General features: G+C 45.6%; 1 protein-coding gene across 1 annotated transcript in view; it reads right to left on the bottom strand.

Annotated features, from left to right (window-relative positions):
• Window positions 1-1706: 1706 nt before the first annotated feature.
• pappaa (pregnancy-associated plasma protein A, pappalysin 1a) overlaps window positions 1707-17079 on the bottom strand; it is a 98754-nt gene continuing 83381 nt past the window's right edge. Inside the window, exon 22 of the mRNA XM_083669847.1 lies at window positions 1707-7870. Coding sequence (XP_083525973.1) covers window positions 7766-7870 — 105 coding nt within the window. The 3' untranslated portion in view covers window positions 1707-7765. The remainder of the gene's footprint in view (window positions 7871-17079) is intronic.

Here is a 17079-nt window from a genome sequence, read left to right on the forward strand (position 1 = left end):
ATCATGGCACTATTGGTTGCATGTTATTTCGTTTTTTATTACCGTCAATGGTGACCTATTTTACCACTGGAACCCAGGTGAAAATATTGACATTCATTTCTAAATGGGAAAATCCCTCTCTGGACCAATATGCAGGTATAGGTTATGAATCATGCCAGTTATTAGTTAATACCATTACTGTAGGTATCCCCCCCCCCCCCTCTCTCTCTCTGTCTGCTGGGAAACGATCTCTTTTTCCATCTCCCTCCACAAACTATTCCTTTACTCTCAGGTCCCGTCTGTTTCCAGTCATGCAACATTAACTAAGCTTTAAAAATCAGTAGCTTGATGTTCATTCTCACAAATAAGCCATTAACATCATTGAGTTGCCAGGAACAGCACTCAAATTTCCATGTCAATGAATCAAGGAGGCCTTCAAAATGGTTTTACACTTTATTACTGCTTCAGTACTACTGTGTTCACAGTTGGTCCTCACTGTTACTGTTCTCTATAATCAAGGTGAGTATGGACATGGGTTGGTCTTTCAATGGCCCAGGGAAATATGTTGTCAAACTAGTCGGCCTACATGGCTTTGACCAGGGTTCTCCTACTCAGATCCTGGAAAGTAACTGGGTGTGCATGCACCTGTTCCACCCCAGCACGAACATTGACTATTGGCCGACGAGGCCAAAACCTAAAACTAACCCTAACCATAACCAAACCAGTAAACACATTTGAACCAATTTGTTATTCAACATTGGTTTGCTGGTCAGGTGTGTTACTTAGTGTTTCCCAACACCCCAGCACACCCAATGCGGGTAATGTAATCTATAGGAGACTGGTAATGTAATCTATAGGAGACTGGTTACACTTATATACTGTTAGTTGTCTATGGGGCCCACGATTGGCAGGATGCCAGGCTGTAACTATGGAGAGCAGCAATTATGCTCTCAATTTTCAATGTGTTGGAAAAGTCTGGTAGTACTTGCTACTATACAGCATTACCATGTTATTACTACCACTTTAGTTCTGCAATAGGAAGTGCTACCAACAGTCTGGTTCAGGACAAAGAATGGACAACACTGCTTGGGCTTACGTTCACTTTAACCAGTGTTTTATTTCTACACAATACATGACAGGGAAATGAACATGATACTCATCTTTATGATGAACCCTTATGAAAATAGTACACATGAGACACGAGTTTCGCCATGTACCAGAGCACCCAAAAATATAATTGCAACTGTGAAAAAAACCATAAAGAACACAAGCAACATCGGCTGGACACAAAACTCTGACCTGTATTGTACTGTGTGTATACATGTGCCTGACAAAGGTAATACGGTGTATGGACCAAGCAGAGTGGAGGCCAACAGCGAGAGGGCGACTGCCGGGTACCTATACAGTGATGATGAAGGACCAGAGCTCACTTTACCCAACGTAACGCCAAGTAAAGATTAGGAAGCACCTCTATTATCTACTCAGGAATAAGGGAAGGTGAGTCGCTGTTGGTTGGAGCCGTTCAGTCCATAGGGCAACGGTGATGACTGTAGAATCAGCTACATCTGATAATAAAGATGATAATAAGATTAATATATTCTTAAGTTTCATGTTTTACTCTTCGTTTTGTCCCCCCCCCCCACCCCCCACCCCACCCCACCCCACCCCACATAAGAAGAAAATAAGTTTGGTAATTAATTTCCACTGACTGCTCTGAGACTCACAAATGACCACATAATGCTTTTATTCATCTTGACAACAAATAAATTACGTTTGACTTCATATAGGACTGTCTAGACATTTCACAACAGTGTTCGTACAAAGCCTTTTTGAATGAATAAATGCTGATGACAAGTGCTGTGAAGCATCATGGGTATTTTTTTTTTTGTTCTTTTTTTTGCAGGTGGTATTTAGATGGTACACAATGCACAACGTATTTACTGATCTTCCTTATATTGTCTTCGATACAAATCCAAGAGCTACCCCAAACAGATAATACATGGTTTGCAAATACAATCATCATAGAACATCATTATTTACATCTTAAAATATATTTGCTGAACAATCGGGTACGAAACATTGCAATAATACCACTAGATATCCACATTATATGTATATATTCAATCGATTTATACTTCTCACTTAGAAAAGGACAATTCATGTTTTAATTCTGAACGCAGGTATAAGAAACCAACACAAGTGGACCATTCTACAACCAGGAGCCTGTGAGAGGTACAGTACTTGATGAGTGAACTTTACAAAGAAATCTAAAATAAAAACATGATGGCACATCAGTGTTTTCTCCAGAACTGTCTGTCCACGACCTCAACGGCTACAGCCAACCAGGACCACTCTCCCTAGCCTCCCATTAGCTGTTATAAACACCACGAGGGCTATAATGAACATCTTACAGGACAGTGAACGCCACAGAAACCAGACTGTTTTCAGCTCTCAAACCAGGGATGTCACGACCGGTGGCTAGTTTGGATTTAGAGAGAGATGGCAAAGCAGCCCCGTCCAGTAATAAGCTAGAGAAGATTGAGATGTAGAGACTTATATAGATGGACCATCTGCATTTGAACCTCTCACTTCCACTAGACTAGAGTTAAAGGAAAGGTATATGTATTCCTTCAGCCTGCATCACATGGCTTTTATCATAGCAAGTCTCCCTCCCACCCTGCCTCCATACTGCCTACCTAGTGGCCTTCCCTGCAGTATCCGGCTGACAACAGCAACCTGACAGTGACGGATGGGGTTGGTTTGTCAGGAGGGGACTCCCTGGGGGGGGGGGGGTAGTGGGAGTGGCGGACGGCCGCCACCTCCAGGAGAAACTCTGACTCACCGGCCTCGGCTCCCTGCCAGTCAGGCCTGGGGCTGTGTGTACACATTTTCACACCTGGACAAATACCTCCGCTCGCCAGGAAAAGCAGTCCCCACCTCACATCCCCTCCTCTTCCACTCCACCATCACCCCACCTGGGGCACCACTGACTACCCCCCCCCCCCCTCCAGCCCTCCCTCTTCTTCCTTCTCCTCGCCCACCTCCTGCCACTGGACACTGGCTGGCCTATCTAAATGGCTGTGTATGTTCCTTGCACCTCACAGTAGCTCTCCAAGTTCAGTTCAGTATATGGATCCTACAACTCCAGCTCGATATAGGTTCTCTCCTTATAGGGAGGTCGGCTAATGCGTACGTTTGAAGAATTAGCAAATGAAGAAAATAAACAATGACAGTACATTCTGGCTTTGTAAAAAAAAAAAAAAAACACAAAAAAAACAGAGATACTTGTGCACTGCACTCAGTTACATAAATGTGTGGTGAATCCTCATTGGACAAGTCGTGTCCATCTATCCCAGTGACCAATGAGACAACTTCTTCCATGGTTGTGGTCCAGCAGTATGCTTTGACCAGCGCTTTGTGACAATGACATTGTGACAATGACATTGTAACAGACAAAATTAAATGACAACAGAGAAAAAAAGAAGACAGTTTTGAACTCACAACCAAATATGTCTGTTTATAAGAGCAATGTAAAAAATAACTTACATGAACATTAAATATAACTTAAAAAAGTATAACACTCTCAATAAATAGTTCTACTATTTACACCATTGCTAAGAGACGCAAAATGTTACTAAAATACCAAAATATAGAAGCAGCAAACATTACAGGCATGAGGTACAGCAAGGGATCCCGTGGTGGTTCTACAGTAGAGAGGTGATATCCTTGTATCCAAACATCGCATCTGAAACTTCATATAATCAACATCCTGGTGTATATGGCTTTTGAACAGTACCTTGTCCAATACAGAGAATAAATGAGAAAAATGTAAAAGTCGGACCATTAACGCGGGTGGTTGTGTTGCTGGTTTACGCACAAGCAGTCCCACTCTGTAGACTGTTATCCCTCTCTAAGAGTTCTGGGGGGTCACTGTTTTTGGTCTATGGACTTTAATAACGATGATGACGACACAAGAAGGTGTCAAAGAGAGGAGGGTTTGTAGATGAGTGAGAGTAGGGGTGTGAAAGAGATGATTGACAGGCCATCAACCTCTTATGTTTGTCCAATTTGAGGATGAATGGCGGGTCAAATGGCAAGATAACCCTCTCTGATAGGTCCATACAGACAGGTTGGAATGGCTTTCCAGAGGTCCTATTGGCAGATGACGATCCACAGTACTGTCATTGGCATTGAGTTGCGATTGCTGTTCAATCTCTCCCTACTGGTAATAGTACAAATGAAAGCAGCAGTATCTTGAGTGTCATGACATACCATTCGATAATATCAACATAATACAATTCATTTTACCAGGGCTATATATTGTATAAAGTGTTAAATGCAATTGTCGAAGCTGATGTAGGCTTTAGAACGAATAACATGATCTACGGACAATCCCTCCACTAAGGTTTCAAAGTATGAAAGATCACAAACTTTGGAGAGTCCCTTTTTGGTAGTTTCTTCATTTAGCTATCCTTCCCCTAACATGTCATGGTTTTCACACCACAATTTGCTCCAAATACATAAGATGGTGGATTACACAAACCATAGAGCAAAATAAAAAAGGTTTTCTCCAAACAAGGAGGAACACAAATACGTAAATGCTTACATATCATGTATAATGATCATACGTGTATATCAGACTTTTTCATATTTGAACCTACATTTGAAAAGATGGCGCAAGATCTAGATTAAATAGCCTTGATCATACGATGATGTTTACGAAATCCGACAAAGTCTACGATGAGTGTACGAATCATATTTGACACTGGCTTCCTACTGGGCTTGATAATATCAGGTGCAAAGCTAGTGGGAATACAACAATGCTAGTCACAGGAAAGCTAATAGTTATACCATAGGAGAGTCAAATGACAAAAACATCATACACTTTTTTTTTTCAAAATCACCTTTCTGACAATAGCAGCTTCTAAACGTTTTGAATTATATACTTTTTCTTCTTAAATGGCAACTAAAAAGTGCAGTAACTGAGGTCAATAATACAATACTGATTAAATATGACAACATTTTGTAAAAATGAAATATATATGAGAGAAAAAATACAATTTAAACATTTTTTCCACCTCTCCTGGCGTAAAAAGCTGTATTACAATAAAAATGTTGTATTTACATTACATTGACTTTGAACATGTCACCCGACTACGTTTTCCTGCGTGATGTGGTATAGTCCTATTTTCTCTAGTCAGTTTGTTTCTATGATGACCTGACATGGGTCAGATCTCTAACTTGGTGTCCTGGTAGAACTCTACATGTATGGGAATTCTGGAAAGCCATAGCAGCCTAATGGAGATGAGACAGATAAGAGGGACCATCCCATTGGTCCCCATCAAATGAGAGAGTTGCAGAGGAGTACTAGATGTATGTACATATGTAGGTTTAGGACCAGATACCAGAGAGCTCAGCAATGGCTGAGCATTGGAGCAGCAAACTGTGTGGACCATATGCCAAGCAGCCTTCATGATTAAATGTGTATGAGGAGAACTCAGTTTGTATGTGTGTGTGTGTGTGTGTGTGTGTGTGTGTGTGTGTGTTTGTGTGTGTGTGTGTGTGTGTGTGCGCGCGCGTGTGTTTGCAGGTGCCTGCTTTGTTCAAGGTTAATGAAAAACGATGAGGAAGTAGAGAACACAGAATAGCAGCCTTGATTCTATTGAAGTAAAGGTTGTTGTGGTTGGTTGGTTGGTTGGTTGGTGGGGGTTGAGGGAGGGGGGAAGGGGGGGGGGGGGGGGGGGGGGGTTTACAAACGACCAAGTCACAATACGGACAAAGCACCAGGATGGCACCACCAGCACGGTTTACTGCAGAGGTAACTAAAGGCCAAGGTACTAAACACATGCAGTCCCAAGCCACGTGGCTCATAAAAGCCTTGACGGCAGTATCCTGGGGATGTAGCTACTAATGTACTACTATCGCTACCCTAAATGCTACTAGTTTACAACGACTTGGCCTACATCCAGATGCCCTTTTCAGGCAAACCTGTGATAGCTGCAGCTGCTGTGCCTGCATAGAGGTGCTGTGTAGCCTAATGGGTTAAGCGGTAATGTGTCGCTAACACTTGCCAGTGGTTGTAGCTGTGGATGAACATTGACTACATTCAAGAGGTTCAATCTAAGTCGTTTATTACATTCTTAGAGTCGCGATAAATTCCTCGGATTCAATGTGTGTGTGTCGGTATGTCGATATAATTGTGTTCTTATTCTTTGAGTCAACATTGCTGAATAGAATTCTGTGTGTTTTCGCTTCATCATGGGTTACACCAGTGGACATTTATCCATGAGGACCTACTGCATAAAGGGTTGAGAAACCACTGAGGTGTTATGTGTCTGAGGATAGAGAAGATAGAGTAAAGGTACTGTAAAGGTATTCTTTTGGACAGTGAAACTGTAATATGTTCTGCTAACTGTGCGTAATATTGTGGGTGTATGTGTGTACACTAGGTTTGAGTTGAATGTACGTGCATGACCAAGAGTCCACAGATATGTGGTGATCAGAGGTAAGCTGTATGCTAGACAAGGTTCTGTCCAACCCGATTAGGTAATAGTCTGCAGAGTGTGTTGGATGGCAAAGTAGCAGCAAACGTAGCAGCAGCAGCTATGCTAACACAACTGGTTGTTCTTTGTATCTCTAGAAAACCATTTTTTTTTCTGTTTATAAGAACGCTAACTCCTTCCACATTCACATGCTCCTGTGGCGTAGTAATATGACCTCACATCCTGTTCAATGTTATATCTAAATCTCTATGGTTTGAATGTCTTTACCAAAATGGCCGCCTAGATCCCCACCACCAACCCTTTTTTTTTTCTTCCCCTATTTCACATCTGTGTAAGAGAAGTCTAGTTTTAGTCTGTGGTACACACTGAAAAAAAAGGTTTCCATCGGTTCCTCGTGATTGAAATGGGTTTAATCAACACAAATTACCTTCTTTGATTAAACACATTTCAATAATGTGGAACCGATGTACACAATTGCTTTACGTAAATCCAAAGGCCTTTTTTTTTCAGTGTATGAAGAAGGAAACGCATTTCCACAGAGAGACAACAGAGGGCATACACTGCCAACATGACCCTTGTGGTATCACTAGGGATGGCACACGTTACAGCTCACTAGCCAATCATCATGAGGGGATGTCTGATGTGTTCATATTATTTGTTATTTTTGTCATTCGTAACCCTTGCTGTTGACTTCATACCAGCATACCAAAAGACAGAATCCCATATGGACAGCATTTCTCACTTTCTCTTCTCTCTTTTCCTTTGGTCTATAAGAAAATCATGAGATTGTACGGCAAAGTCATTGAAATTGACACTGAAACTGGCACAAAACTGAACAAAAGGCATGCTATCCAGGCTTGGCTTTGTTTTGTTTTGTTGTTTTTTTTGTTTTTTTTGTTTTTCTTCTTTTCAATAATTCAAAAAAATGTCAGTATTTTTTTCTTATTCATTTTTTTCAAATTCTTGCTGTAGATGTTTTGGGTTGGTGACTTTGCATGTTCTTTCCTTCCTTTGAGTTATGAGTTTCCGTATCGCCTTGCTAGTCTGTTCTGTTAGGTCTAGGTCTTTCCCGATGTGTAGGAGGAACCGGGCCGGCAGGCGGCAGGCAGGTTGAGGGTGCAGTATGGGTGGAGAGGTACTCCTGTTAAGCAGCATGTGGAGGGGAGTTGGAAGTTTGGGGGTGGAGGTTGGAGGGGTAGGAGGAGGTCTCCGTCAGTCCCAGTCCTGGCGGCGGGGTATGGGGTGAGGGTCTGGGGGGGGGGGGGTTCCGATGAGGGTCCGGGTCACCCCAGGGAATGGACATGCTCGTCTTTCCTGTTCTCTGGAGCGTTGGGGTCTCGACAGGCACACTCTTCCCGTATGTCACAGGACATGGGGAACGGAATCACCTGGGGGAGGGGACACAGGAAGAACACAACTGTAACATCTATGAACATTCAAGTGTTAGAGGTGGGTTGTTTTAGTTTTTTTCCTGACCACGATTCCTGACCTTGTTCTGAAAAACTCAAGCTCAAGTTATTCATCTGAATAAAAGTGTGACTGGAGTTTTCCCTTTAATGCTCCTGGCCCTATTCATTGGACTTGCGTACATAGCAGTCATATTGATTATTGTACAGCTCATCAGGTCAAGTTTTCAGAACACTGTGAAGAGGGCCGTAGCAGTATGAGGGAGCAGCATAATTCCTCAACAACCCTTCCAGCAATGCATAATACTTGGTGTTGTAATGGTGTCAGATGCCTGTGTGTCAACTCCACTGAGGAGAAACGCTGTTTGATGAACAACACAGGCAACTGCTGCAGCCCAGCCACATCATCACCATATGGAATACTACGTGTGTTGGGAACGTGTCAACTCCTTCCAGAAGTGATGAGTGCCCACAAACACATTCGAAATAGAACCGCCATATCATTGGCTGTCGCCGGTGGCGTTTGACGTCACAGGCGGATGTTGGCAGTGCGTCACCAGCACCAGCTGCTGCTATGCTGCCTCTCTGCAAGTGTGTGTATGTGTGTGTGCACGTGTGTGTATGTGTGTGTGTGTGTGTGTGTTTATTGCCTCCCTCTCCCTCTCTCTCTCTCTCTCTCTCCCTCTCTATCGCTCTCTCTCTCTCTCTCTCTCTCTCTTTCTCTCTGAGGGCCTGCTTCAGCTGTTTTGGTACACACAATGCTTCCCCAGTCGCTCAAACTAGTAACACATGTGGCTCCAGTGCCGGCAGCAGGATTCTGTCCCGGGGAATGTCTGCATTCTTCCCCCCATGGGTTTATCAGGGTGGATTTGGTCCCCGCTTGTATCTCGTTTTCCTATTAGGGCTAAGTGGTGCCTTTTGCAATGGGGCGGGAACAGCCACGTAACGACAACACTAGCTACCGTAACAAACACAGACAGAGGAACGAACCAAATAGAGTCATTAGGAAACACTATTAGCTTAGCACAATTAGCGAGCTGGTTAGCTCGGCTGGTATGGCAGGACTTCAGTCCTTCATCCTATTATCGAGCTGTTTGTTGTTACAGCTACACACACAACAAAACCCCTGACTACCATAATAATATCATTATTATCATTGGCACATTTTCTCAGTGCTATTAGCAAGCTTGTTGGATGACGAGTGACATATACTGTATTAAACAAATGTCTTTTCCTATTAGTTAAAGGTGGCACTATTGCCACAGAGGAGGGCAGCAACGTCTACTCCACAACCCCAGTCACCAATGAAAATCAACTGAACCCCATGATGGATTCATTGATCACACATAGCTCTCAGAACAGCCTGGAAGAACAGTCGGCCAACAAATAACGGACTGCATTTAGTTGGGGTTCACTGAGTACACTTGGAGGTGGAGGATCCCTCAACACCAACACCTCCCCATTGGCCTGTGCTGTAGTGGCATGGCAAAACTCTGTATAGCAGTGGAGCCTCCCCTGCAGTGTGTATATATATATATATATATATATATATATATACAGTGTCCAGGGAAGCCCACCACGTGTCTCTGGGCCCTGGGTGCAGTATTGTGTATATGTGGAGGGGCCCCACGGACCCACAGAGGAGACCAGCCCCACCGGTCACTGAGGAGCCATGACGCAGGTCCCTCTTTGAAATGGGGTATTAAAACAAAGTTGTTTGTGCGAGGGCTTTCCAAATAGTCGAGGGCTAGGCAGTCAACGCCAGAGCTCTTCTGAGAAAAACGGGCCTACATGTGACGGCTTTACAAGCACAGGGCCGGACACACTTCAGAAACAGCTGTCAATCGCATGAACAGCCTTTCCTCTGTGCCTCTGTAGAGCCAGGCATGGGGCAAAAAACACCCCTGCCCCCATTCCTCACCACTTCTACCGCCCTTCCTCTCCCCTCCCCTCTCCCCTCCCTTTCTCAATTTCCTTTCACTCTCTCGCTCTCTCTCTTCTTCACACTGTCTCTCTGTGTTTCGCTCCGTACCCTCTCTGTCTTCTCTGCCCCTCTTTCTCTACCCCTATCTACGCCCCCCATCTCTCTCTCTCTCTCTCTCTCTCTCTCTCTCTCTCTCTCTCTCATTCTCTCTCTCTCTCTCACTCTCTCTCTCTCTCTCTCTCTCTCCTGGCCCTACACACCCTTCTCTCACCCCTCCTGTGTTTATCTCTCTATCTGTAGAGAGAGATGGTGGGTGGCAAATTTGACATGGTTTCCATTGACCTTGACCTCCATGGTGATGGGACCAGCTGCCACATCTGGGCCTGATCGGGGCTCACCCAGGGAGGCTGGGAAACAGGCTGACCAGGCCATGTGGGCTGGGGGCCCCAAGGGGGCCGGGGCCAGCGTCCCTGGGCCAGCCCAGGGGCCAGGAAGGACACACACAGCAACATGAAAGCCCCTGTGAAAGAGCAGGCGCGTCAGAGCCCCTGACCCCCACCTCTGGAACAGGCCAGAATCACGCCAGGCCTCCATGTATGTGTGTACGTGCGTGTCAGTCTGTACTTAAGGGAGGAACGTGTGTCAGGGGAAGGGGAAGAGGTTTGGGGGAATGGAGGGGAGTAGTTTCACACTTGGCGGTGTGTGCTTGTGCGCACACACACACACACACACACACACACACACACACACACAGGTGCACACGCACACATGCACACACGTGCACACACAGACCGTTAAAAACAAGACAGTCCTGTTCATTGCGTAACACTCTATCACTCTTCAAACAGGTCATGGCAGCCCTGATTGAGAAGGTCACTGACCTCGTTCATTAAATCAACGATAATAACAAGCTGCATTCTTCATGTCAGTCTTAAATGGATTACGGTGAGACCCAGGGGCGAGGGAATCCCCTCCTTTGAAATCAAAATCAGATTGGTTGTGGTATTTAAACACATACAGATTGGAGACATGGACGGAGATCAACTCTCTCTGTGTGGTATTATTCTATCGGTAATGAAGCTGTTCACAGAGCTGTTGATATGAATATATGGGGACAAAACTAAACAAAGCAGCCCTAATTGTGTTATTGCACGGAGGGCAACTAGTGATCACTCTGCACTGCACACAGATACATGTTGTTATAACAACAAATAAGGGAGAGAAAGAGAGAGGGAGACGAGGGGGGGCTGGGGGGGGGACCGGGGGGCGGGTAGAGGAGGGTAGGGGGAAAGGAAAAGCATGTCTGAGAGTGTGAGCGCGGGATAGAGAGGGAGGGAGAGAGAGGGGGAGAGACAGAAAGGGAGCCAGCCAGAGCTTTTAAACCTGCGGGGAGTGTGTTCCCCCCAGGGTGTTACTACCTTTGCTCAGCTGTGGTGTGGAGAGAGAAAAGCCTTCCCCCCACTCAGACTGTTTTCCCCTGCGCCCCCCCCCCCCCCCCCCCCCCACCACCACCACCACCCCACCCCACCCCCATAAGGCTCACTGAGGGCATGATGCCCACTCCCCCCAAGCCCTAAGTCCACACTATGCCATACCCGCCCCCCACCCACCCCCGCCCCCACCCACCCCACCTCCTCATAACAGACCAGGATTAAAGGAAACTGTTTGGAAGCCCAAGCTGCCTGCTCATTTAGTGATGGGGTTTTACTGCAGTAAACATTGCGTGGCAGTGCAGACATACGTTGATAATTATGTCTTATAAAAAAAAAAAAAACACAAGCTACGAGAGCAACACTTAATGCCACCACCAAGAGCTCTCTCCCCATGCGCTGCCCCCCTTCCCCCCTCCCCCCTCCCCCCTCCTCCTCTTAATTGCCTTGGCAGCTCATTGGCACCGAGAACTGGAGTCAAACTCACTTGCCCTCAGACGTTTAAAACATAAAGAGCTGTTGATGCTGAGCACTTTCTACATCCTGTTAACGAGTGTGTGCTCCGACCGCCATGGTATTGACCAACTGACTGACCAACTGACTGACTGACAAACTGACTGACTGACCGACTGGCTGACTGACCGGCTGACTGGAATGCTGTGCACCCCAGTCTGTCAGGGCAAGGACAAATCAAAAACAATTACTCAAAAAAAAAGACAAATGAAAGCATTTCCTCTTTTATTGAGTTTATTCTCTCCGGTTGCTTGACGTAGGTTTGACATAGCTAGGTTCACTTTGCTGCAAATGAGCGTGAATGTACAGGAGGATACATATCGCTGCTCCAATCAATGAATCCTAACAAAAACACTATGGATAAAATGGAAATTCTCGACATTCATGACATCCTGAACTCTCTACTACACCACCCCGAGGTCCTCAGTTCAATATGTATTGCTTTATATAAACCCAACCACCTTGAAAGGATTATAGAAACGGATTCTAGAATCTCAAACCATAACATTATGTCTTTGGCTAATTGGGGAACTCCTAACCTCAGATCTGACAACACAATTTCTATGGGAAAGAACAGAAGTGGGTGTGGAGTCAACAACAGAGAAAATACTTTTAAAAAACAACACCTTTAGGAGCTTTTACTGCTGATTTGACTATATGCTATTTCACGTGATCTTTTTGTAAAGTTTGCTGTGTCAGTCTAAATGTGTATTTGTTTGTGTAGAAATGTAGCAGAGCAGCTAAAAAAAAAAGGTATTTCATTTTCGAACCTCACCTGGTCTGACATATTTATTTAGCTGTTTTTTTCTCTTTTTAAATGGGTGTACCAACATTTTCTTTAAACTTCAAAAAGTATGTGTGTTTGAAGTTTCATTCGTGTGGAACTTGTAGCAGTAAAGTAAATGTAAATACAGTGAGGGTTGGTGCCGATGTCCAGAAAAACACGGCTTTGCAAAGTGCATGTTTGGTAAAAGAGCAAAGCAGCCTGTCTTAGTGAGAAACCATTGGAAAGGAAGGGTTCGCTCTATGACACTGGTGGCAGTGGATTGGTGGAATGGAATGTAACATGAACAAACAGAGAAAGAATGACACAGGGAAACACCAACAACCACTTACAGGGGTAATATGCGACATAGGGGAGGGGGGGGGAGGGAGGAAGGGAGGTGCAGGGGTGAGAGGAGGGGGTGGGGGGAGCTCCCAAAGTTCAAAAGTGGCCAAAGCCAAGCCGATACAAAAACAAACATCAACATTATGGAAGTGAGGGAGGCCCAGCTAGCCTGGTGGTGGAGATGGAACCTCCCACCTCCCGTTTCCAAGAAGGAATTCCTTCTAAGGGGGTTCTGGGGGAAACGGTACAGGCAAGGGGCCTAGGCTCGTCTGCTAGGCAGCTAGGCATAGACAGCCCCAGACATACTCCAACCCATGCCCTCCCTCCCTCCCTTCCTCCTCCCCCCTGCCCTCCCATCTTCCCCCCCTCGCCTGCCAACAGCTTGGAGTCATTATGGGGGATCCTGTGGTGACCTTACGTGCAGGCCGGCCTTGCACCTTCAAAGTCCCAGAGAGGAATAATACACAGCAAGTCATCCAGAACTCCTTAATACGCAAATCTCCAGGAGAAAATGAAGGGAGCAAGGGAGGGAGGGAGGGAGGGAGGGAGGGAGAGAGGGAGGGAGAGGGGGAGGGAAGGAGGGAGGGAGGGAAAAACAAAAAAAAGAAAGGAGATAAGGAACAAAAACTAACACAGGACGGCGGGGAAGTACTTCAGCCTCCCTCCCTCCCTCCCTCCCTCCCTCCCTCCCTCCCTCTCTGCCTCGTTCTCATTCGGTTATCGCGCTCACGCGAAACAAAAGAAAAGAGAGAAGGGAAATGAAGCCGTGAAGGTTTAGCCTGGAGGGTGGAGGAGAGGAGGAGAGGAGGGGAGGAGGAGGAGGAGGAGGAGGAGGAGGAGCGAGGGAGGGAGGGGGGGGGTGTTCTGATTGTATCTTTGTTTTCATGTGCTGTGTCACAGTGTGAGGAACAACAACCCAGCGTATGCAGCAGGGTTCCAGCTGAGTCACTCCACACGAACACAACAAGTTGTGGCGGCGGTGCATGATACTGCGTGCGTGCGTGTGTGTGTGTGTGTGTGTGTGTGGGTGTGTGTGTATGTGTGTATGTGTGTGTGTGAGAAAGAGAGAGAGAGAGAGTGCATGTTTGTGGGTGGTTTCGAAAGTGTCCTTTCCGGGGACTGTCCCTTCCCCCTAAGTGTGGCTTACCAGACTACAAAGTGGCATATTGGTCACTCACACACACTGTGTGTGTATGTGTGTGGGTTGCCAATTAGAGCAGTGCAGTGACTGAAATAAACCAGCGGTCAAGTGGTATATGCCAAAGCAATAACATGGAGAGAGAGAGAGAGAGAGAGAGAGAGAGAGAGAGAGAGAGAGAGAGAGAGAGGGTGATGAATGTGTGGCTATGTGAGATGGGGGTGGAGGTAGTTTCCCTTGACCTCTGTCAAATAAAGACCAGTCAGACCATCATAACAAACACAGACAGGCAGGTTACTATGGGGCAGAAATAAACATTCTGGATCTTGAAAGGGAGTTATCAGTCAGGTAATCCCATGGTATCTCTCCACTATCTTTATAGCCAGTTTCCCTTAACATGATTGACAACACCTGGTTTTATGGAGTTCCAAAACCTCTGTTTCCCCAAATCAGTGCCCAGACTAAAATGTTAAACACATTTATTGGCTCCTCAATAAAGGAAATTGTAAATATCTTTTTTGTTTGTGATGCAAATGAATGTCAAGGGCCTTTAAGAAATGTGGCCGGCTAGATTTAATCCCCTGGACCAGTATTTCAGTTCCTCTGACATTTACAAACAGAGACACTGATTCAGTGAAGGGATGGAATCTCTTAACCTGTGGTTGCAACAACAACACTCACTTCCCCACGAACAGGAAAACAGTCTGTCAGTATGTCTGTGTCACTCCAGCATGTGAGAGAGAGAGAGTGTTTGTGTGTGTGTGTGTGTGTGTGTGTGTGTGTGTGTGTGTGTGTGTGGTGTGTGTGTGTGTGAGCGGGAGTGGGCAGAAGTGGATAGACACTGTCACAAACGACTCACAGTTAGTTTGTCATTTTCTGCGTTACGCAGTTTTAATGTTTGTGGAGGTTTTACGCAAGCCCCTTTGAGCAGTGGTCATGTGTTCCTGTTCCTGCAGAGAAATCAGAATCAGGTGGTGATGGTGGTGATCTGTTTCTATTTTGACTGAGACACTCTGACCAGACCAGTGGAAAGGCTAAGCTTTGCCTTGGAGGGACAAACAACCTAATCTAGAATACCAAAACAACAATATATATATATAAATAGCAAACAACAATAGCATTCCGGAAAAATATCTTTCTACAAACTTAGCTTGATAAGATAATAAGGCTGTGTGCATAAAAAAGAGATAATGTCTGGCTTTCACAACTCTATTCAAGTGCTTACTATTTTCAGACCAGACATGGGTTTTCTATAGCACTATATTTTACGGACACAGAATTTGAAGAGCACATACTGTACTCTAAGTCTACTATAACATTTAGAAATATGTTATTGGTTAGAGTGAAACAATAAGAAACGCAAGTGTTTTTGTATGAACTGTAAGGCTCTATGTCTCTCCCAAACTCATATTCATATCAGCCCCATTTGACCCCCTCTCCTTTGTATTTCCCTTTCTCATTCTTCACCTCCGCTGACCTCTTTCGCCATTCGCTCCTGGCAGGCGATAAATCGAATTATGATTGGTTATTTCAGAGCAATTTTCCCTATCGTTTTCCCAAATCCAGCCGTTTCTAGGGAAGTCACTATTTGAAAATACCATGTGAAGTGTTTTCTTCAGTGTGAGCCAAGGTGGAATGCCCGGGAGTAGAGCGGGGCTTTGGGGGCCTGATCCCAGGTGATCCGCTTATCATTGCAGCTCAGGGGAAATGGCCAGGGTTCAGAGGCACACTACCAGAGATGGGACGTCTCTGCTCTGTGTCTGATTTTCCCTCTCTCTCTCTCTCTCTCTCTCTCTCTCTCTCTCTCTCTCTCTTTCTCTGTCTCTCTCTTTCTCTGTCTCTCTCTCTCTCTTTCTCTGTCTCTCTCTCTCTCTCTCTCTCTCTCTCTCTCTCTCTCTTTCTCTGTCTCTCTCTCTCCCCCTCTCCCTCTCTCTCTCCCCCTCTCTCTCTCTCTCCCTCTCTCCCCCTCTCCCTCTCTCTCTCCCTCCCTCTCTAGCCTGGCTATAGGGTGAGAGAAGGTCTTTGGGAGCTATTTCTCCTTTGGCAGTCTCTTCAGGGTTTGTGGCTAGTGGATTGAATTTATAGTGATTTATGGTTAATGTGATACTCTGCACATTTAGAAGTTTTCATATTGAGCCGCAGATGCTAGACAGGGGAGGCCCGTCCTCCAATCTCCACCAGCCTCCCCCTGATGCTAGAGTCATGGAGGTGGTTCTGTGAACCGTGCCCGTGGGATTAAGGGACCTGTAGACTTATATTAGCTTCCAAAGATAACACCCAGGCTTTAGCCCAGCAGGCTAACACAGTCTTATGCAGCAACCACCAATGTAAGTCATCCACTAAAATATAGTGAATTTGAAAATGCTCATATTTCTGAGACATCCCAAGCAAGTGTTTGATATCACACAGTGTCATTATAGTTTTGGTGGAGAATGTTCCAAAGTACAGGGGCTACTTAGGTGCCAGAATTCAGCTGAATCACATATTGGGTTCCAAGAAAGCCAAAAGACCCCATGGTACACTATGTACCATCTACTGTAGGTCGAGGCCGTTGACATTAATTCAATGTCCTATGGTTTGAGTCAAACTCTAATACTATTATGGAACATGTTACAGAAGTCCCTTAGGCCCAAGGCTGTTTCTCTACAGCATGCTTTCCCTACTCTCCCCCTGTTACTCAATGCCTTCAGAAGACCCCCCCTGTTGGGGTCTGTCAGAGTGTGTGTGTGTGTGTGTGTGTGTGTGTGTGTGTGTGTGTGTGTGTGTGTGTGTGTGTGTGTGTGTGTGTGTGTGTGTGTGTGTGTGCGCATGCGCTAAGCCCCTGGTCTGGAGTCTGGCCAGCAGATGTAGAGCACAGATAGTGTCAATCAACACGGCCGTCCACTCTGGCGGTGAGGTCACATCCCATTGGACCACACACTGCGCCGGTGACTCTCTGCCCTCAATTATGGACTTAGGATAAACTTTCCTCTATCCTGGTGCTGATATTCCACATGCGAGTGAAAAGAGCCCTGCAAAAACAACAACCCTCGAGTGTGTCTCCAGAGGGGAAATGTCCTTACTGCACACGGCTCAATG

Source organism: Argentina silus (genome assembly GCF_951799395.1).
Source record: "Argentina silus genome assembly, chromosome: 5".
Lineage (NCBI taxonomy): Eukaryota > Metazoa > Chordata > Actinopteri > Argentiniformes > Argentinidae > Argentina > Argentina silus.